At 34.3% G+C, this 24,424-nt stretch overlaps 1 protein-coding gene across 1 annotated transcript in view; it reads right to left on the bottom strand.

Moving 5' to 3' along the window:
* Positions 1 to 16,166: 16,166 nt before the first annotated feature.
* LOC124237451 (gamma-aminobutyric acid receptor subunit gamma-1-like) overlaps positions 16,167 to 24,424 on the bottom strand; it is a 68,439-nt gene continuing 60,181 nt past the window's right edge. The window contains exon 9 of the mRNA XM_046657078.1: positions 16,167 to 16,436. Coding sequence (XP_046513034.1) covers positions 16,167 to 16,436 — 270 coding nt within the window. The remainder of the gene's footprint in view (positions 16,437 to 24,424) is intronic.

Raw genomic sequence — 24,424 nt, 5'->3', positions numbered from 1 at the left:
TGTGGCATTTCAACAATTTGGAAATAAAATGTTCTAAAACAATATCATTTGGAAAATAATCCTTGATGTTTATAATAATATTTCACATTGAGAGTCATCATTCCTAATGTTTCTGTGACTTGATTGCTAATTTATTTTGCTTTTTATAGAGGTAACCACATTTCTTTTATCCTTCTCTGTATCAAACCATGAAAGAAGGAAACACACACACACACATGTACACACACACACGCTCACACTTTATTTAATCAGGCTGATCCAAGTTCAAGTCTTGCTCTCTCATTTACCAACAACATGACCTCAACAGAAAACTCTAGTACTAAATCTTTATTTTAAAATAACTACCTCATAGGGAGACTGGGGGAATTAAATGAGATAATGTATCAAGGATTGCCACTATTTAAGCAAGTATTGGCAATGAATTTACTTCCCTATCATGGCTTATTTCTTACCTTTGCCCCCTGCCCTAGCCAGGAATATTTCAAATAGAATTAAAGCATCCATAAAATCATTTATATGCTTTAAAAGTTGACTATGAACAAAGAGGACTCCAAAAGTTTTCTTGTATGAGAGAAAATTAAAGAGGAAGATTGTATAAACTGAGAGTAGTCAGCTTGGATTAATATTTGTAAATTGCAAAAATACTATTTTTGAAAATCTCTTAGTACATGTTTCTTCATTACTTTACTTGGTTTGAAATTTCTTTAATAATGGTAAAATTTCCTGAAAGAAATAATCTGTAAATCCTCTTTTCCATGTTATTTTCCTTCAACTATTAAAAGTATATTTACATATGAGCACATTTATTGCTGTAAGTTCTTGAGCTAACAATATCGTTTTAAACTGTCATATGTATGAGATATCATCCCAAATATTCAGCCGTGGAAATGAAAATGTAGCTTAAGGAAATCCCTCTGTGAATCTACATCTTTGTGATCTCTGTGAGGTATTGCTGATCACGATCCTCTTTGACGATCATTTCAGAAGATCTTGGCAATATGTTTCCAGTAATTTTCTGTCAGCCATGGAACTATGATTGCTGAATTTTATTTGCTAGAATTTTATGTAAAACATATTACCTATACCTATACAACAGGTCTGCAATTTTCTTATTTCTGCCTTTTTTAATGGTTTTTAAAACAAACTTTCTGAAAAAATCAAATTGAGACGTTTTAAAAACTTATTTCTAGTCTATTCCTTGAAATATAAAATAATTCATTGATAAATTTCTTTGGTTCCAGTGTGTTTCCCCCTGTTTCATGTCATTATTGTAATAATTAATACTTTCATGTCAATCTTGGATATTCCCTGTTGCCTTGTTACTATTGTGTAATTGTAAAAAGTATTCTAGATGTCTCAAGTCTTTCTCCATGAGACGTTTTGTCTTCCTTACGTTTCTAACTTTGGTTATGTAAGTTATCTGTTTTATTCTCACTTGCTTTACCAGTGATTTTTCTCTTTTACTTTTTAATTTCTTGCCTGTGTTTTTCAATTCAATTTACGTCATGTTTATCAATTTATAATTTTGTCTTTATTATTTTTCTCTTTTCTGAATATTCTTGCATTTGTTGTATTATTTGATTGAATTTTTATGTGATCCATTGTGTTTTTTCTAGTTGATAATGATAGCATTAAATACTGTCCATTTGCCTGATTAAATATACCTTGCATTGCATTCTTTTTTAAAAGAACTTGTTCATGTACTTATTGTATTGTAATCAGGGTATAATTATGAGTTTTTTTCTCTTTCAAACCATTATTTCATGATTCTTTCAAATAATATCAATTTCTTCTCATGTGGTAGCTATTTTGGCCTCTGATTTTCTCAAGTTTACAACAAGAGAACAATCAATCAATCAATATGTGCATATATATTTATAAACATTATTGGTTATAGTAAGTGCTGCAAAGTAAATAAATGGGCTCAGATCAGGCAGATATAGAGAAGAGAGAATAATTGTGGGGATCCCACATTTATAGAGTAGTCAGAGGATGTCTCCTTTAGACTACAGTTAAGCTTAGATCTAAAATATAAGAAAAGGCCGACAAAGCAAACTGTAAGGGAAAGAATAACTTAAGCAGAAATCATAAATTATGCCAAGGTTCTTAGTTGTGAACACCCCAGGGTCTTTGAAATGGCACTAGACAAACTCGTTGATGTTGGCAGGGCCAGATATTGGAGGGCTTCCTAGGTAATACATAACTGAGTTAATTTACATTAAAACAAACAAACAAACCTCCAACTGCAGTGTGAAGAATAGATTGCAGTGAACAAGGGTGGAAGTGGGAAAAACAGAGTCGTGAGCCAATTTAGGAGTACGGGAGAAATAATGAAGATGGTGTTCACTAGCTTACAATGGAGGTAGAGAGAAATAAACCATGAAGGTAGAAACAACAGGTATGTAGTATGCATGTGTTTTCCCGGAATACTGAAACAAATATTAATTTAAATGCCTTACGTAGGATATATACTTTTGAGTTTGCTCCCCTATCTACCAATCTGCATCAGTGTTGGGGAGGCTGCTTCAGAAATTGTACATGTAAGTAACACACTTGGCCTATATATCCTTGCATTCACAAAGCTCACATTTATTCAGAATAATTGGAGGGATGATGCAGTATAAATATATAGGTTAATGCATTACTATCACTGAAGAATCCTGGGTTCCAGCACTCGGAGCTCCTTAACATCTAAAAAAAGAAAAGTTGCAGTAGTTACTATTATTGCATAAAGTACCCCAATACTTACCGCATGAAGCAATCATGTTAATATGCTCACAGTTTTTGTAGATTAATAATTCAGATATGGCAGAATGGGGATGATTTGTTTTGATTCCACCATGTCTGGGGCCTGAGCAGGGGAGACTAGAAAGCTGGAGCCGATTCAGTGCCTGAGGACAGGAATTGTCTGGGGACACCTTCACTCACATGTTGAGTAGTTTGATACTGGTTGTCAGCTGGGACCTTAACTGGCCTAACGGCAGGAACACCTGCGTATTATCTCCCTGTGTGATTTCTCTGTGTAGGCTATTTTGGGCGTCCTCACAGCATGCTGGCTAGGTAGCAGGACGAAGTGCCCCAAGAGAACCAGAAAAAGGTTGTGTTACTTTTTATGATCTAACATTGGAATGCTCATAACATTACTTTCACTAGAGTCACAAGCCTTCCCAGATTATAAAGAAATAAACTAAGTCCTGCCTGTTAATTGGAGGAAGGTGAAAATCACATTGTAAAAAGAAGGATTGGGAAACGTTTCAACCGTTTCTGGAAAACACAATCTACCCTGCAGCTGGTTCAGTTACTAATGGAACTCTGGATGTATGATTTGATTCCTACACTTTCAAAGTCGTATCTTTACTTCATTGAATGTATCATTTAGTTTAAATGTTATTTTAATTTTCATCTTGATAGTTTAAAGAAAGCAAGTCACGGTTGAAAACTACACCATTTAAAGACCATTAAGAAACATACATTTTCCAGAATAGTGAAAAAAGTATTTCAACGTATTAGCTTTTCCTATGATGAATCACAAAATGAATCAGCTTTACACTAGGAAGTCAGCATGGCTCAATACACTAATCAATGAACTAAAGCTTGAGCATATGGTGCACATACTCTACTCCTCCCAAGATATTTAAGCTCATCAAAATAGTCCAAACCAGATGCACATCCAATTTTTTTTAACGCAACAGTGAAAAATCATACTAGAAAAGATTTTTTGCAAGCTCTGTGGAAGTTCTTACAATATATTCACATGCAGTCTTTAATGTCTACTTTCCTTACTGTTCAATGAATCAATCAGGATATATTGGGCAATAGCTCTGTAAAAAATGAGGGAACCTGTAATACAATTGGCTTTTCGTATTTTATGTAAAGCCAATTCATAAATTACGTATTCATTGACAAAGGTTAAGAAAGTAATAAAAATATTGAATTTTGACATCATGTAGATTGATACTGATGCTTTCTTCTTCTAGCAGATGCTCAACATCATAGAATATGAAATAGAAGGGTTATGAGATGCACATTCAACTAGGCACACATCTGTCAATAATAATTTGCTGCAGGCAAGACACTGTGCAAAGTGCTTTCCTCCTTTTGCTTCCTTTAGTGCTTGCAAAAAACCTGTACATTGTCTTAAAGAATGGAGGATTTGTTTTTTTGATCCATAGACAAGAAATCCTGGGAGAAGTCGTCTAAATCTTATATGGGAACTCAGCAGTGGTATAATGCTCCCTATTCTTCCTATACATCAACTTTTGCACCTCCATGTCTTGTGCCTGAATTCCAGAGAGGAAGAAGAGGAAGCCAAAAGCTGACAGATCTAAGGATTGATTGTACACACCAGCCTAGTATATTTCTTAAGAAGAAAAAGAAAAGCTTGATAGAAAAAACACCCAGGTACTTCCTTACATCTGATTAATGAGAATTGGATCACATGGCCACCCTTAAATTATGCGAAAGTTTGTGAAGACAAATATTTATTTTCTTTTTCTGCCTCTATAGTAGAGAAAGGCAGAGAGGAAGAAAGGGCTGTGAATATCTTTTTAGCATTCACTTCACAGCGCCTGCTGCAAATCCTTTAGAGTCTAACATTTATTGTCATCCGTGTTTTACAGTTGAGATGAGTGTGGCTTGGAGGGGTTAAGTACTTTTCCCGGTGCCTTACGGTCAGTGACTAATGGAGAGGGGGTACCGACTGGTCATCCGAATTCAGTCACATTTTCAACTGCTGTATAATGCTGCTTCCTATTGCAGTCCTGGACCAAAAAGTCATTATTTCAAGAAATCTCCCTTTCATAAGCTTTTCCCCTCACGTAAATATCAGGAGCAGGTATTGACAGTTTTGGAGTATCAGTAAGATGTCAAATGCTTCATAAAAGTTATCTTTATTAAGTTCTTTGAAACACACGTTAGCCCAAATTTTTAGATTAAAAAAAGAAACCACCAAGGCTTATAAGTTTAGGTAATTTGTCCATGACCACACAAAAATAAGGGAGAGCTAGGATTTGATTCCAATTCTGAAAAATTTCAAAGCTGCTTCTTTTATTTACTACACAGCAAGGCTTGAGATTTTCTTAAATACAATGACTATTCCTGACTCCATTCATCTATATCCAGTGTGCAAAGAAGATTGTAGAAGTAATTTATCTATCTATCTATTTAATTGTGATTAAAGAAACGCATAACAAAATTTATCATCTTAATTTTTTTAAAGTATAGCTCAGTTGCATTAACTATATTTACATTATTGTGCAACAGATCTCTAGAACTTATTCATTCTGCAAAATTGAAACTATACCCATTGAATAACTCCCCAATTCCCTTTTCCCCCAGCCCCTGGAAACTACCATTCTACTTTCTGTTTCTATGAATTTGATTACTTTGATACCTCATATAACTGGAATCCACAATCTTTGTCTTTTTATGACTGGCTTATTTCACTTAGGATATTGTCCTCAAGTTTCATCCATGTTGTAGCAGGTAACAGAATTTCCTTCTTTTTTAGAGCTGAATAATATTCTATTGTATGAATATACAGCATGTTCTTTTTCCATTTGTCCATCGATGGCCATTGGGTTGCTCCCTTCTCTTGGCCATTGTGAATAATTTTGCAATGAATACGGGCATGCAAACATCCCTTCGAGATCCAGCTTTCAATTCTTTCAGATAAATGTAGGATTGCTGGATCATTGTAGAAGTAATTTTAATTAATAAAATAACTTAAAACATTAAATCTACAGATTCCATTTGGAGATTGCCCTTTTTTCTTCCCCCTTCATCCTTGCAGTTTCATGCTAGGACAACTAACCTATGGCCTTTGACCTTCCAGTTATATAGATTAATATAAATCATCTTGTTTCTCCAATTTCTCAGACCCCTAGCGAAATCTTCTGTTTTTAATCCCATTCTGGACATGCATGTTCTGCTGACACTATCCTCCAATGTCAGTGGCTATAAAAAGCACATATTCATAGTCATACGTTAGGGCCTCGGCGGGTACGTGGAGCCTGAACACACAGAGGGGCAGTTTTGTAGTGATGTGGGGAACAGGCTCTCAGGCTGTGTGCCTGGGTTCAGTCCCAGTTGTACCATTCACTATCTTTATGTCCTTGAGCAAGTATCTCAACCACTCTGTGCATCAGCTTCCATTTATGTAAATTGTAGACAATAATAATAGCTACTTCTTAGAGATATGTGAGGACTAGGCTAGTTAATATGAATAAAGCTCTTAGTACAATGTCAAGTACATATTATGTACTGGCTATAATTACTTTTTTTAATTGTCATATTACTTTTATCACCCACTCATTTTTTATTCTCAGAAGCCATTCCCTTTCACAAGTCCTCACAGAAAATCGTGTCTCTTTCCCCCACTATAGTTAGGTCAATGAGTCACCTGCAATTTCTTGTATTACAGTTATTGGTCCAAGGTGGTTAAATTACCATTGAACTGTGGTGTGCTCGCATTGTATAACAAATGCTCAATTGCCAGTCAATACTATCAACACATTTTGCAGTTTCACCCTCTCATTTGATTGAGTTTTTGTAAATAATTCTGTCATATAGTGAAAGCTCAGAGTATACAATTTTTACTCTAGTTTATAAGTGATTGAAGTCAGAAGCTGTCATATTCATTGTTCTAATCCTAGCAAGAAAGGAAGAGCTAGGAAGACCTGGATCTTGTCTTTCTTGGCCCAGCCTTCCTTCCTCCATTCAAATTTTCAAGAAAAAGAGTGTATAATGGAGACAAAGAAAAAGAAAAACATTTATATTAAACTGGAACTTTGGCAACAAACATCAATTTTTTAAAAATCTAGTAAATTAGCCCTTGGCTCCTAGAACAAACATATACATAGAAGTTTACTGCATCCTGTGGCAAAAATTTTATCTGCCAGTATCAGAGAAAATGGAGCTGGATAGACACAGAAGCTTGTTTGACGCATGAGTCAAGCTTGCAAAGGGATCCTGGCCCAGCCATGGCTACTGACCCTGCAGGGAGAGGCACAGAGCTCAGAGTCACCAGGTAGAGAGAAAGTAAATATGTTATCATAAAGTGCATTAATTGTAATCAATTCTGAATCTTCCAGTAGTGTCCTCAGGCATTCTTCTGGGTATTTTCCATTTCCCCCCTCCAAATCTCTCCTGGCTTCTGCCCTCTGCCTGAGTCTCAGAAAACTGACCTGTATGGATTAGATCGAAGGCCCCATTGCCCTGTGGTTTCAGCTAGAGTTTGCCAATGAGGAGCACTAGCAGAAGATCAAAGGGAAGAAGGGAAGCAATGTCGACGGGGTGTTTATTCCACAGGTTCCCTCCAGTAGGGCTGCCACCAGCTGCCAGTGTCCTTCAACTGAAGGTCACAGGGCCGATTAAATGTCCTTTTGCCCACAGCTATTTCTTTTTAACTTCCTGTAACTACTCCCTCCTCTTTGGTCCTTTAGCACCACATCCTCCTTCTGGAATTAGTTTCAAGATTCTGGAAGATGCTTAAGGGCTTTCCTAATTGTTTCCTATATTTTCTATAAAGTGTCCTTTTATTAAACTCTCCTTAAATTACACAATTTAAATACCCCATCATTCTCCTTCTGGGATGATGACTGAAAAACATCAAAAATACTGAGGTGAGAAAACATTTTCTTGCATTCCTTCTTCATCCTTGAGGAGACGAAGTCAGGGAAGAGGAGCGGGATTATGCATGCAGTACAAATGGTTCACATTCTTGTAAATATGACTTAAAACTCAGAGTTTGCATTGTCAACACACAATTTGTAAGCAAAAGGCTTGAACTTGATACGTGTAATGTTGTCTGGATCACCTCAGCTCTCTGGCCCACTGTTTTCTTCTTTGTCAAATGGAAAGCTTACTATTGGTTCATTATATGCCATAGGCTTTGCTAATGGTCAGCTGAGATCATTAATGTAAAAATACTTGTATAGTAAAACAATATGCTAATATTAATTACTAATATTAATGCAAAGGGAGGTTTTCAAAATTTCAAAATTTTTATTATGAGTAATCTTTTAAGATGACAAGCCAAATGAAGAATTGAAATTTTAGCACAATAATTTGAAGGTAAGAAACTAAAAAGAATTAAAAATCTAAACCTTAGTATGAATGTAAGCAGTTTTTAGTAGTGTACTTGAATCAATATGCAGAGATCTGACTTAGGGTAACTGTAGAGCATAGCATTGGGAAAGTTACCTATTGAGTAGTATTCTCTTAAAGAAGTTTTCGTAGTTTATTCAGAGTGTACAATTTTTAACAAAGTACTTTTTGTGACTATTTGAAATGCAAATTTTAATAATTGAAGTGCATGTCCTGAAATGCAGGAGGAAAGCACATGAGTAATGTGCAAGGTGAATTAAATATTTATTCCCATGAAATTATTCAGAGAGGGCTGCTTGGATTTTAGTACAGTGAAAAATGTTAAAAGCAAGACTTTATATTGACACAAACAATTTTAATGAGAAAATAGACTTTACGCTATCTCAAGGGGGAAAATATTGAAATTACCTTAATATTTGCATGTATCACTTTTCTTTTACTTAAAGCATCTTGTGTCAATTTTAGTGGTAACAGCAATCTTTTCTCAAGATTAATCCACTTTATCTACTGCAAAAAACATTGAAATAATTATGAAGAAGCATGTATTTTCATTAATAAAACAGACTTAATATTTTTTTACAGATTCTAAAAAAGAAAGCATAGCTTTGATTACTGTATCTGAGAGGAGTTGAGACTATAAAGTACAGTGGAGAGTAATTAATGGCATTTTTCACATAAAACTCTTCAACCAAGATCTTTTTCTTTTTTTCGTTTTTTTTTTTTTTTTGCTTGAGGAAGATTAACCCTGAGCTAACATCTGTGCCAGTCTTCCTCTAATTTTTGTTTAAGGCATGCCTCCACAGCATGGCTGACAAGTGGAGTAGGTCTGCGCCTGGAATCTGAACCCACAAATTCAGGCTTCTCAAGCAGAGGGTGTGCAACTTTAACCGCTCAGCCACAGGGTTGGAGCCCAAGATCTTCTTTTAAAATTAAAACTAAAATAAAGAATTAAGAAAATGCACTTTTAATAATGTGAGGCCTTTTCAAATGGCACAATAAACTTATTCCAAAACAGGCGTTGGCAAACTTTTTCTGTAAAATGCCAGAGAGTAGATGGGTAGGCTTACGGGCCTGGGCTACTCGATTTCTGTTGCACCTACTCAACTCCGCCTTATGGTGCAAAGGCAGCCCGAGACAATACAGAACGGAAGGGGCTTGGCTGTGGACCAATAACCACCACCATGGCCGTAGTCGCCAGCCCCTTTTCTAAAAAGTCAATAGTCTGCATTATATTTGATTGGGACAGTAGGAGTAATTTTTCAAAGACACTATTAGTACATGTTTAAAATGTTTCAGCTGAAATGAAGTCCACACTGTAAATAACAAGGAAGGTGATAAAGATTATGCTCTTACTGGATAATATATTGTTTCTATGCTTTAAATAGAACTAAGTGGGTTGTTTTTTAGGTCTAAACTTCTCTTTTGTGAAAAAGCCTGTTCTAGTGTTGGAATATGAGCAATCACTTTGTCATCAGGTATTTCCAGGTAATTGAAAGACAAGGGTTGTTACAGCTAGAAGTACCTAAACTTAATCTCAGGTTATGGCTATAGGGGCTTGGGGAATGTATCCCATATACTCAGCCTTGGTTTTCACATTTGCTAAATAAAACTCTTTGGTTTGAAGAGTAAATTATTAATGTATAATGCATGTGAAGTCCTAGACATGTGGCAAGTGCTCAAGAAACATTATATTCTCTCCCATCTTCAGCTTTTTATGAAAACAGCATGTCTGCTATTTTGGAGCTGAAGAAAGAACCACAAACTTTATTTTTTTAATACTGCACTGTAGTGACAGGGAAGGGAGAACCGGGAAGGTGAGGCAGAAGATACCTTCTTTCCTGATTTTCTGGCTTTTAATTTTCCTTCACTAGCTGTTTCATCAAATTAAATAGGAATGTTTTCATACCACAACATATTTGGAATGGTTCAGGTATTAATCTTAACTAATATATGTTGCTCTTATTGACTCATCTGGGGAAGAGTAGCTGGCAGTTCAGATTAGGATGAAATTACAGGTATTAGAATATTCCAGAAATTCATAGTCTTTGCAGGAAAATTCATGCATAAACATTGACTTTACCCAACCTTTTATAGTTCAGTTCATTTTCAGAACTCTCTATCGAAAAGAAACTCTTATATTTATGTTTTTTTCTTTCTTTCTTGTTTTTTTTTTTTTTGCTGAGGAAGATTGTCCTGAGTTAACATCTGTTGCCAATCCTCCTCTTTTTATTTTTTCCTTGAGAAAGATTAGCCCTGAGCTAACGTCTGTGTCGATCTTCCTTTTTCTTTTTTTTTTTTTTAATGTCAGGCACCTCCACAGCATGGCTGGTGAGTGGAGTAGGTCCATGCCTGGGATCTGAACTTGTGAACTCAGGCCACTGAAACAGAGCACACGGAACTTCAACCACTCAGCCACCGGGCTGGCCTTTATGTTTATTTTCTTAGTCAGAAAATGTGAAATAAAATTAATGAGAAATTGACTTCAATGCTAAAGTGGTGATTACCTAATCTAAAACAATAAAGATACATATCTCCATGAAAACTATCAAAAAAGACACATTTTAAGAGAATGTAACCCTTTATTTCATAATGAGTAACTGAGTTTATTTTGCACTTAGGATCCATAAAAGTACAAAATACTTTGAAAAACTGAGGTACATTTGCCACACACTCACAAAATTCTCCCCAAAATGACAAGGCAGAAGTGGACAACAGAAGCCATTACTTTATTATATGCAAGCCATAAAACTTTATTTTGCGAAGTTACTACATACACATAATGGATGAAAATAAGTTATTACAGAGATTTATCAAGATCCAAACTATTTCCATTTAGATCAATCATGTCTTAGAAGTCCATTAATTAGCCCTTTCTGCTTAAGTGCATTCCAGTCACCACGGGCTCATCTTTACTATTCAGACTCAAGGGGTCAAGGTACATTTCATTGTCCAACAATAACAATTTACTTATTTATTTTGAGACACATATTTCAGATATTGTTTGAGAATGAGAAATCAACTTCTTGGGTGTGTCTGGCCCCCAGCAGCATATTTCTATTCACAGTTCCCCTCCTTTCATCTCTTTGTCCTAATACATTATTTTTTTCTCAGTTAGAAAGGAGAGAAAGCCATTTGAAGAGCAAGCCCTTTTAATGAGAACAGATTTTTTTAAAAATAATAAGAATCTGGACAGACCTGCCTCATGATTTGTATTTCAGGAGACTATCCTTTTTCTTCATCCCTAATATGTGAAAAACATAGGTGAATAGGAAAAATAAGCATTTGATTAAAATGTTCAAAGTAATGGCAAAAAGATTACATCCAGAATTTCCTTGTAGTGTTTTAGTGTCCATTTACACACAAATAGGTACTATTCAATACAGAACCCCCCTCCCCTCACACACACCATGTCTCTCAGTTCATGTTTCCTGTTAATCGCAGCTTCATGACGGCCACTTGTTTTTCTTATTTAGAGGCTTTCTCCCTCCTCCATTGAACTTCTATCTTAGAGTACTGACCTTCATCTTCTCCCATTTCATGTCTTATAGTAGCTTCCTAACTGGCTTTTCTTACTTCAAACATGACACACTAAGATGAAATTTCTGCAGTGTTAATAATGGCTCTTTTGTACTCAGGTACCTTTGTGAACTCTTCAAAAATCTACCTCACCCATCCTCCTGAAGTTCATATTCTTGCCTCTACCATAGGGCTTGACCTGTCTCTTTAGACTCACCTTTGTCTCTATATGAATGTTAACCTTCAATTAAAATGGAATTTTTTTGTGTGCCCATGCTTCTGTTTCTTTATTCAAGCTGTTTATTTAACTGGAAAGTATGATCTCTGTTAACCTCACCTATTGACATATTGAATCCTCAAGCTCCCATCTCTAAACACATATCTTCAAGAAACCTTCCCAGCGCATCCTCCTGCCCTTAAATTGTATAATTCATCCTCTTACTCTCTGACTATATTATGTACTGCTTGAGGGTTCATCTTTATTCTCTTTTGTATCTAGAACAGTACATTATACACAAAAAGTGCTGCATAAATATCTGCATTTAGATTATATCACTTCCAAAATACAAACACAAAAAAGACAGAACTGACCTTGTGTTTACTGGAGCAGTGTGGTCAATAGTGTTTGGAAATTCCATTTGGATTGTCTCTCTGATAGAGACATGGTAATGGTTTCTGTGACTTTACAGTGGCCTGTTAGGGCTCCCTAGCAGTGAAAAACAATGATGGCCCACAGAGATGTAATACCAAGTATGTCTAGTCTTCATAGGGTATGACATTGAGGAGTTAAATTTGATGATGCAAAGACAAATAGCTTGGTCAATAAATTATCTCCAAAATGTTTATGGTGGGACAAACGCTAAACCATTAGGCATCTATTGGATCAATTCAACTCCAGCACTAAGATCAATGAAAGAATCATGAATGTGGTGTCTTGTTACAGGAAATTTTGCAAGAGTGAAAATAGGCACTGGTATGTACCTTTGATAATTTTATATATGAATTTATTCATTAATTATGTGTTTATTCAATTATTGGTTATTAATTTCAATTTTATTCAAACAAATCATCTTATCTAAATCTCCTCTCTTTTATATGATCAAAGTAAAAGATGCATTTAGTCACAATACATTGACTTGGAATACAATTTCACATTTTCCAATTATGGGCCCCTTGATGTAAGAGTACTAGCAATCATTCTTTTTGATGCTGAATCATTGGCAAGAATGTAGCCCTCAATTTTGGCACCGTTGTTAAGCTAAAATATGGTAAATTTTACTAATATAATTTGATGTCAGCATATGGGAACACAGTAAAGGGAAAAAGCCCCTGGTGATTGTCTCCGTATTTACACACACTTACTGTGCTTTGACCTAAAGTTAATGTTTTAAAAACTCCTTCATGAAGTCTGCGTCTTTAACTCCAAATAAAATGCATGAAATGAATTGTCTAATTCCTACTTACATTAAAACTTTATATTTAGTTAGATTTGCTGGGGAATTTTATCCTTTATCTACTGAATGCTTATTTTTTCCAGAAACTATTTGATATTTTGGAAATTAATTTCAAGTGAACCTAAGTTTATCTATGCAATTCAAGAATAAATAAAATATTATTACGTCACTGTGAAACCAAAAGAATAAAAGTGTGCCTGTGACAATTTCTCTTCTCAGAACTTCTAGATCTTGGTCACATAGTTAGAGGATGGCTCTATGTGAATTTACAGTTTTCCAAGTGATTCTAAATCCTGCTGCTCCAATTATCCTTCCCATCCTCTATATCCACCTTTTCAGTCTATGTTAGTGCCAAAGTTATTTAAAGGAGCCAAGAAACACAAGTTCCAGTGAATACGAGAAACTCAGACATAACTCACCTAAAAAAAAGGAGGATTTTTAAAAACATTATTTCTTAAGATGGCAAAATTAATACTTGAAAGAAGGAAGTAGGAGTTAGACTGCATTCCCTTGAAAACACACTCTACTTGATTTCTTGCAAAAAGTCTACTCCATTTTCACCTTTTCATTCTCATTTTTAGAAATAATAAGATTTGTTATTTTGAAGACCTCTCTGATGTTCATATTTAAATAAAACTACTCAAGATACCACAGACTTTGAAAATAAGTGTTTGTTTTGATGGTATATACACTGCATGTATATAGAAAAACATCTTTCATATTTTTATCAATTTTATTTCCACTTGTAAATATTGTCAACATTTAAATCCAAGTTAACAGAACACCAATGAGAACATCAAAGCTATTTATATTAAGATTTTTAAGTATTTTAAAACATAGTCATGCTCAGATAGACTTGTAGGATCCCAAAATTAAAACTGCCCCATGATAATGCACAGATTATAGCTTAAAATATGGAAATAGCCATAACACATTTTAGTGAAATATTTTATTCTTCATGAATACTTCATTTTTACTTTGTCCCTAAATTAATAGTCACCTTAAGAATACCTATCAATACTCAATGTTATAAAAATGAATGCATGAATAATTTGTAGGTGAATATATACATGGCCAAAGTTTAATTTGGCTCTCCATTCAAAAAAAGCAGTGTCGGTGGATATTTGGGCATTATCGTTCAATTCATGCTTACCTTTTTCAGAGGTTTATAAGCAAAGTGAAAAATTCAGATTTAGCTGGGGAACACACAATGAAATATATTTAGATTAAAAAAAACATGTCTTTTAAAAACATAAGTCTAACTATGTCAGAGCATCACTCATGTATTTGCTAACTATGTGGAGGAATTATTGCATTAAAAGCTACAGTATTAAATGCACAGGTGACAGCTTCTTCTCCACGCCATAAGAAAGGGCTGATCATAATTATCTTCACCCTGACAGTTGTACTTGGCAATGGAAACATTTTTAAATGTTATCATCTCCAAGATCACTCTGGTGATTTTCTAGAAAATTAGGTGATGGTGAATGAATATGGAGTTCTAGAAACAATTGATGTGCCAAAGTAGTTACAGAAATATAATGATTAAAGCTTAAATTTAACTTTCCTTTGAACAAAAGAGACATTTTGAAAACTACTGACAGGTTTTAAACTATAGTGAGACACTCACTATATGAGTCCCAGACTCATGTTCATTAGAAGTGCTCTCTAACAAATCTCCACTTTTAACGTAATTTTTGAGCCTGCTCCCATTTTCTAGAAAAGAGAATTATCATAGCGATTTATAATGAAGTTGTAAAACTGACCAGGTCCAAACTAAAGAGCTGGGAAGGGCAACACACCACACATGCCCAAAACTATGTTTCCAGAATATTTCTGATCTGAAAAACAGTACATATGCAAGACCATAGCCTCAATATGAACTTCAACTGAATTCATTAGATGATAATTCTTTAACCACAATGAGTAAATACAAGCATTCTTCCTCAATGTTTTTGTTAATTTAGGATATGTAACATTTTTGTAGAGCATCAAGGAAAAATCAGTTTTCTCTGCATTTAACTTCAGTGTCGGTAGATCTAAACATTTCAGTGTTAACCTATTCATTCCTTATAAATGCTATGAAGCAGAGAATAAAATGGTTAAATCTAACATTCTTCCTTAGTTTTTCCTCACCTTGCATTTAAAAGAAATGACTTTGGTGGTTTCCATTCTAGTTTGTAAATGACGAAAACTAAATGTAACTGGAGTTCTATCTGATATTGAGTCAGGAGATGCACTGGATTAAAATATAGGTAAAAATTGGTTTTTCCATAAGGTAAACATTGGCCTTTTCTTCTTCTTCTTCTTTTTCTTTTTATTTTTTTGCTGAGGAAGATTTGCCTGAGCCAACATCTGTGTCAATCTTCCCCTATTTTGTATATGGGTTGCCACTACAGCTTGGCTGCTGCTGAGTGGTGTAGATCCACACCCACGAACTAAACTGGGGCCACTGAAGCAGGGTATGCTGAACTTAACCACTCAGCCACAGAGCCAGCCCTGGCCCTTTCTTCTTTAATTAATAAAGAATTCAAAACTAATTTTTTCTTGGGAATAAAACATCTTGGGAATAAATCCAAGGAAATCATGGTTTTATGTTTTCAACTAGCTCTATTCTAAACAAGGCATACAAATAACAAGTGAAAAAAAAAACGCTAACGATATTTTCCAGTCAAAAAATTACTACATAAACATTATGCTTTAGAATAGGCCCTCACTACAAATAATGGTAGATTATATTTAAATAAAATATGTATTAAAATTATTCCATCTCTTAAATATGAATTACAGAACTCATAAATTTGAAATCTTAATAGGATATAAGTAAAATAAGGCAAATTAAAGTAAAAATATATAATGCTATTTTAATATACTGAAATTTGCAACTAATCTGGTTTACATAAATTTAAGTAAATTAATCTGCAAGCTTTAAAATATGAAAGCCTACGAAAGCCTTAAAATAGTTACAATACTACTCACATTTTAAACATTGGTGCCTGCGTGTTAAATTTACACTTCATGTTATTGAAGTACAGCAGATGATGCTGGATTCAGTCAGACTGCTTATGATTTTCGCCTAGTAAGTAGAACTTACAAGTAAAGATAGCCAACCCAATAAACCAGATTGAACAGGGCAAAAGCTGTTGGGAAAAATATTCGAGAATAAGAATCAATTTTGGCAATGCGTATGTGTATCCTTCCCTCCCTCCAAGATCCTGTTCTGCAGTCTTCAAAGCAGCAGAAGAAGCTAGCACAATCTTTGCCCTCCAGACACTGATACCCGTCCTCATCTTCTCCTTGTGGCAGAGAAATGTTATTCATTGGAATCAGAGTGGATCCGGGATGGAGTCCAGGAGATATCTGAGTAAAATAAGAAATGAGTTTTGAGAGAAAAAAAAAGCATGAAGAAAGATCAATTTGTCCCCTCAAGGCAAACCCTAAGAGGCTGATATACAATAAAAATACTCTTATTTTCCAAAAATCAAACAGGTATTCAATCTTACCATGTTTTTAGATGATAATTTATTTTGTAACACGTAACAATATTATTTTACATTCCAAAGACTAAGCAGAAAAAAAACACCTTTTGAAAATGAAATATACTGTATACATTTAGAAAGTTGATCTACTAAAATATTGTCAGTCATGAATCCAATTCTAAAATGAGAATAAACTGTATATTTCTGATATTGGACAGTAAAACATTTACATGCTATAAATATCTATTCGTTTGCTATGGTAATATAATGGACTTTGATTATTTTAGTAATAATGAGAACAAACAGCAAAGATGACATTTTGGTAAGGCAGAAAACTTTGAGAAACTGTGAAGGAATAAGAAAGATATGGGGTTTGTAATAGTGGATAAGCACAAGGCATCATATTTAGGAGAGAGAACATGCAGGTGTTAAAAAGTCAGGTTTGGGAACAATTGGTGTTCAAAATTCTGCTCATTCTACCGGTGTAGCTCTCCTCAGAGCTGGAATTACATTGGCACCTAATTTTTGTGATGGCTGTGATGAATTTCATAACTTATGTAAAATGATCCGTGTTCCACTTTGACCGATAATAATAGCTACTATTATTATCAGGAGTATTTGGGACACATATCAAATTAACATTTTATGATAACCATGCTCTGAATAGTACTTAAACAATAAACAGAATTTTTAAAAACATAAAAAATCAAGCGAGGCCAGGCTGCTACGGAATATTAAAGCAATCACTTTGGAGTCAGACAGGCTTGGGCTGAAATTCCAGCTCTGCCCAGCAGAGTTGAATAACCTTGAACAGAAAATGTCACTTTGTGTCTTCTGCTATACAAAGCTTGCAATAACAACACGTAGATCTGTTTGATGACTAAATGAAATGATGCATATAGAGCACCAAGTAAAATATCGGAAACATAGCAAGTATTTAGCTGCAATAGGTGATACTTATTGTTGTTGATATTGCCATTGCTATTATTGATTCCTAAAGAGGATTATATCACAATTCGCTCTAAAATATGTTCTAAAATAAGCAACAATAACAACAACCTGGACCTCATCAAAAGTGTTACTGGAAAAAACCACGTTAATTAACACAAATAAAAAAGAAAGTAAAATATGAGTAAAGATGTCAGATTTAATAACTCTTCATCCTTCAGAACTTCCACATATTTCAGGGGTATCTTAAGACGAGAATATCAAAATTTATTATAGTCAGTAGTTTTGTTATCTAAACATTAAATACAATGCTGAGATTATAAATTTTTTAACCTGATATTAAATTCTTTCCAATGAAAATGTTTATAAATTTTTTCATCCTAAGTTTTGAAATAAATAAATCTCAAAGCCATGAAAACTAAATATTGCTTGGAGAAGATTTTAAAAATTAAATGCAAAAAATGAGAATTTCCTAAAATTTGGACCTATATTCAAACCTATTTTATTCCTAAAAGGAAACATAGAAGCCAAACCGCTAAATATTAAACATTCAGTAGATGCAAAAAAGCGAATGATCACATTTAGTGATATTTTAAAAACATAAATGCATCATACAAGTCATAATATCCATGTTAGAGACAAAATGTGCAGGCCGAAGATAAGGAGCAATGCCATAAACACAAATAAATTCAGGATCCATTGCCTAGAAGTATCCAAAAAGGCAGAGGCAGTATATTACTAAATGTTAATGACAGATCTTTTGAGGTTGACATTTGAGGATACCTGACTAAACTCCTAAATTTTAGTGGAGCACTAAAATTATGTATAAAAATGAGACAAATTGATATTCATTTCCTTGTCACTTAATACTTAAATAGCATATGTTCAAATGCTAGTCAGAGTGAAAAGTGATTAAAATACAAGGTTGTTAGTTGGCAATTTCAAGGTTATATGGCATAAAACGCATTCTATATATCACTCAGCACGGCCATGAATGGAAAGATGATGTGTTTATTGGAGATATCAATTGTTCATGAAAGGGATGATTAAACATTAAAGGGCACAAAAATGGAGAAAAACTGCAAGTGGTTCATTTAAAAAATGGACTAATCGCTGGTGGTCAAAATCATGGAGAGCTTTTTTGCAGCTGACAATTTTCTAGTTTCCTGCTGCCCCCCACAACACCACAAATTCATAAATTGACAGAAACTACACTTCAACGAATGATGAATGTGAACAGAAATAGACTTAATATGTGCTGAGAAAAACGTCCAAAGAGCTGACACAGTGTCAATAAAATAAAATACTTTTGACACACAGGTTTGTGACCTGGAAACCACTGAGAGATTAATTGGAAGAATATACATATTCCAAACCTTATTTGTCTGAAGTGTAACTATATTACTCATCTTATAATCTTTCAAGTAAAGATCCTGCTGCCCTTCAAAATGCAAGCATTGAAAAAATAAAAATAAATGAATTTAAGTGATATAAAAGGAAATGATATAATTGAATAGGATTTTCTTTTATTTTGAATGATATAGTTTTGAGAATACGCCATTTTTCTGTTATTTCGAAAGGTCTTTAAAAATATAGCTAAATTTAACATTTTGAGAAATTTATCCTATTCTCATTATTAAAGATACATATATGTCTGGTTATATATTAAATGTTATATTCCTTATATATTAATAATATAGTTAAATATACAAAATATATTTTAAGATATACTACTATCAAATAAATATCATTAATTAGTAAAACATTTACGTACAAATCATTTTATATATATATTTACATATTATAATTACTGTTTATATAATATGCTAATGTCATTAATACTGTTAAATATTACTAATATGAATAGCAACATTATAAGGTCATGTTATTGATATTATGAAATACTATTATTACTATCATTAATTTCCCATTTAACACATTGCACATGAGAATGCCAACCTAACCACAGGTTTTCCTCCACTCCACTTCCCCAAAATCTCATTTAAGTATCAGTCAGGATTTCAAAAATTACGAAATCCACATCAGTGTTAAATATAGACATAGGATGGATCTTGGTGATGCTGAGCTGCCAATCAGCACGTCAGAATTTGTGATGAGTTTTTGAAAGACAAAGAACAGATGGCAGTAGGCCAACAGATAAAGTAGACCAAAAGAAGCCAAATGTCAGAAGAGGCTCAGGCGGATAGGAGCTATTCTTCCCATCAAAGCTTCAGAGACACTCACTCTAAGGCAGGAAGAATGAGAATGATAGAATGGAAACCATGGCATTGGCTAAAGGCCCATCTCCTGAACTAGCTTTCTACTGTGCCTGCAGAGAAGAAGAGGTGCTGACAGGTTGGCATTTGCTCCTGGTTAGAACTTTATAACTTCTAAAATAAGTAAATAAATAACCTCACTCTACCCCGGGGAGGACTAGGGCTCCTGAAGCTCATATTGGAATGTCCTATAATATCCTCCTCATCATTTAGAGTGTGTGTGTACATTTGGAAGCAATCAGATGTCATGCTCCCCACACACACACATGAAAGTGAAATCCCACAGTTGCAAACTCATCAGTTATGCGCCAAGTTTGCAGGACCTGTTGGAGAGAAATCGCCAAGAACTTTCTAGGTAAACCAACAACATAAAAGAAAAAAATGAAAATGAACAGCTATAATTACTGATTCTAATATTTCAGGAAACATAACAGATCATTAAACTTTCTAATTAATTCACTTAGAAATACTTAAAGGGATACTGTGTTCATTTAAGGAAAAAAGGAGGGAGAACAATTAGAAAATAAGAGTTCCCAGAAATTCAAGTTATTATAAATTTAAAAAAAACTAAAGCATTGTAAGATAAAATCTTGAGGAAGTTTCCCATAATATATAGAAAAAAATACGTCAACGAAAAACATCATAAAAAGAAAATCTGGAATACGTGGATTATTAACCCGGGAGGGCTAAATTCATCTAATAATAATTTTACAGGAGAAAGTAGAAATTAATTGGAATAAAGAATCAAGAAAATTCTCCGAAATAAGAGATAGGAATATTAAGTAACAAGGAAGTGAATGAGGTCAAAAAACAGAAAGTGTACTAATCATTAAGAAAATGTTTGTGCCCTGGGGAAACCAATGATGATGAAAAATTTTAGGTAAGAAAAGAAAAGGGTTTACTGACAAAGAAATAATAATCAGATTGGCATTAGAATTAATCATAATAATGAATTAAGAAGTAGAGATTTAAGTGTACTGTTTAAATTTTTTAAACTAATCAGTATAATAAGTATTAATGGTAAGATAAAATATTGAAGAAAAGAACGGGAAGGAGACAATGGGCAAGCTACATTTTTCTTTCATTTATACCAAAGAGTTGTAACTACTTTGAAGTTCGGTACTTCAAAAATTAGTAGTATAATGGAAATAATCATCAGAGGAAAGTAAAAACGGAAATGGTTAAAATGTGGTTAATTCTAATGGTTGAGACCAAGGGTGCAGGGCAGAGAATTTTATTCTTCCTTTGTACATTTGACATTGTTTGATTTGTTCATGTGTTTCAACCTTGTATATATATTACTATTAAAATAATTTTTTAGATGAAATTTTTACTCATGGTTAATCTGGTCCCTTTCAGCTGCAATAATCTATGGCGGTTTCAGTAGGAAGAGAAATATGAAGGAGTGTTATCTGGAAATCAAGGTAGAAGGAGAGCTATTGTTGGGGAGACCTACACGCCTCGAGAGGAGCGTTACATGACCATTGTTATAAGTGATATTAAATGGCTACTCTATCTGTTGAAAACATCCTACATCCACTGACTCTTTAAAGTCATTTAAATAACATTCTTGCTGTATTTCACATTTTACCGAGATCAAATGATCACTCCTGGGAACTTTGCCAAATACTATTATAGGAAGGGAGGTCTATAATTTGTGAAAAAGTATATTGATATAGCTTCTCATTATTTCAGTACTCTGAAAGGTAGGCAAATGTTTATTCATATAGGTATGCAACTGGCTGAAAATAAGCTCTTGTCTTTGCAGGGATTGTGAGCAGAAACAAAAAGCAAAAACACAAACCCTTCCACACATTATTTCCACCCTAATGTGCTGGTTCTGGCTCTCAGTCGTATATTACTTCTTGAACTATTGCAATAGTCTCCAAATTTATCTCCTCGCTTCTTTTGCCATTCAAGTGTATACACTATGCTACTTCTGATTATATTTCAAAAACATATATAAAAATGTCATCTTACTTAAAAACATACACAGCTTACCAGTGCTGACAGGACAAAACCTAAATTTCTTACACAGTACTGGAGATTTTCTACATCTTGGCCATAAACCATTTTTCTATCATAAACCTGGGCTATTTTCCTTCCTATGATTCCTATTTTCTAGATCAGCACTGTTCAATGGAAATTTCTGTGATGATAGACATGTTCTCTATCTGTACTGTTCAATATGGTAGCCACTAGTCACATGTAGTTATTGACCACTCGAAATGTGACTAACGGTACTAAGATACTGAATCTTAAATTTTGGTTAATTTTAATTAATTTAAATGAAGCAACCTAGCCATATATGACTAGTTGCTACTGTATTGGGCAACACAGCTTGGGACTTATACCAGTCTACTGTTTATTCTCACGTGTAAGGCTCAACTCTGCTCACATGGTTCCTTCTGTCTTAAATGTTCTTCCTAATTTGTTCTCCTGAAAACTGCAACTCATTCTTCAAAGATCTACTTCAACAATGTCACACTTTCTCTGTAATTTTCTCTGTCAAATTCCCTTTGGAAGAATTAGTTTACGTGCTTTTTGAATACCCTATTTACACTTGAAATGAAAGAAAGCCACCCCACTCCACTGGGGCCCACTGTGACATAGCCTCTTCTCAACACTGTGTGCTTGCTAAGTCAGTGTTTCATAGACCTTAATACATGGTGTCTCAAGATTTCCTCGGTGCAAAAGATAGGCCAAATAAGTCAGACTTTGTAGTACCTGTCTCTATTTCAATAGGAACATCTCCTTTAAAAATAATTTTTATTTATATTCTTTATAGGAAGTATTCTATTTCTGAAAAGGTATTTGAAACCAGTCATCTAATTGTTAATTCCCTTATAATGTCTTTGTTTACTTTTGATTTTTATACTGAACTATTTGTATTATACTTTATTACCTTACATTTATGTTTCTAATGTATTTTTTCACAACTGCATTTAAAGACCCCTGAAAGCAGAGAATACATTTTATCATTATTCTTTCCAAAGTGCCTAGTCCCTGGTTGGCAAAATAAATTTCCATCATTTTACAGTTTAAATTGAGAGATTTCACATAAATTCTATCCTCAAATGGATATATTGGGCCCCTGACATAGTGTAACATGGTTTTCTGAGATTTCTAATCCGCTATGGGCTGCATATTTGAGTTTCAACAAGAACTTTTCTTTAGTTGGTTGGTTGACCACAATTGCTCTTCTGTGATCTTTATCTGTTCCATAAAGGATCTTGATTCCATGCTCCAGCATAGTTAACTTATTAGATTATCTTGAAAATAGATATTGAAACAAACATACCTGAATCATATTCTTTTTTTTTTTTTAGGAAGATTAGCCCTGAGCTAACATCCACCGCCAATCCTCCTCTTTTTGCTGAGGAAGGTTGGCACTGAGCTAACATCCATGCCCATCTTTCTCCACTTTATATGTGGGATGCCTGCCTCAGTGTGGCTTGATAAGGGATGTGTAGGTCTGCACCTGGGATCCGGGCTGGTGAACCCTGGGCCGCCGAAGTGGAATGTGAGAACTTAACTGCTGCACCATCAGGCCGGCCCCCATATTCTTAATGAATAGAAATAAGAACACCATAAAATGTATTAAATGGAAATATGGACCAAGTCAAAATTTCATTGACATTTATAATAAAAAATGAAAAAGAAAGAAATGAAGAAATAAAAGAAAAAGGATAGAAGGAAGACCAGAAGGAAGGAAGGGATGAGAGGGAGAAGGAGAGAGTGAGGAAGAAAAGGAAAGAGAGAGAAAGGGTCCAATATATCATGTGGAAAGTAAGGTAGAAAGCATCTTTATTAATTTATGCTCTTCTAGAGGGTTCATTAAAGCTAAAAGTCTATTGTGCTCAAATACCACCTCTTCCTAAAGAAAATAAATTGGAGTGCTCTGGGATTCTCAGTAAAGCAGTCAAAGAGAGGTCAAGAAGGGAGTTTTAGTTTTGCTTAATAACAGACATATTGACCCTTCAGTGACTCTAGTCAAGGTCTTTGGTCCTGACCTATTGCCGTATATAGTTTAGAGAAGAAAAGGGAAAATGCTGGATTTTAAACTACTCAGAATTTTGAGCCTATAAAAGAAAGTGGAGAGATGGAAGCATGGAGAAAGAGGAAGAGAGAGAGAGAGGGAGGAAGATAAACTCACAAACAATTGAAACAGGTGTAAAGGCAAGATGCTGCAAGATTTATGTATTTAGATTGTCCATTTGACTGTCCTGGCTGGAACAGAAGAAAAACACAGATTCCACAAAGCCCTTTAAGTAGACCATTTGAGACAACAGCAAGCAGAACTGTCTATTCTTCATAAAAGTTCGTCCTGATTTACCTGATTAGCAAGACCGTATGACCACTGAACCAGGCAGTGAGTCAGATTTGGTTAGCGATCCCAGTTTTTCACTCAGTTTCATTTAGTATCCAAAGAGCTCATAAAGCACATAACTGAACAGAAAGAAAAGACGATAGAATTTTATATTGGATGGCTCTAAAGGAAACATTTTTCGGACCTGCGTAGTCTATTTAACTTCTGATAGTTGCAATTTGGTGCTTCAACGTTCTCATTTAATTTTTATTCCTTAATTTTTCATCTTTAGAATTTTGCTTCTGGAGCTTGATGCTAAATTTTAAATACTGACAT

Source organism: Equus quagga, chromosome 3 (genome assembly GCF_021613505.1).
Source record: "Equus quagga isolate Etosha38 chromosome 3, UCLA_HA_Equagga_1.0, whole genome shotgun sequence".
NCBI classification, from domain to species: Eukaryota; Metazoa; Chordata; class Mammalia; order Perissodactyla; family Equidae; genus Equus; species Equus quagga.
The sequence above is the reverse complement of the archived record's forward strand: the minus strand, read 5'-3'. Positions and strand labels throughout refer to the sequence as shown.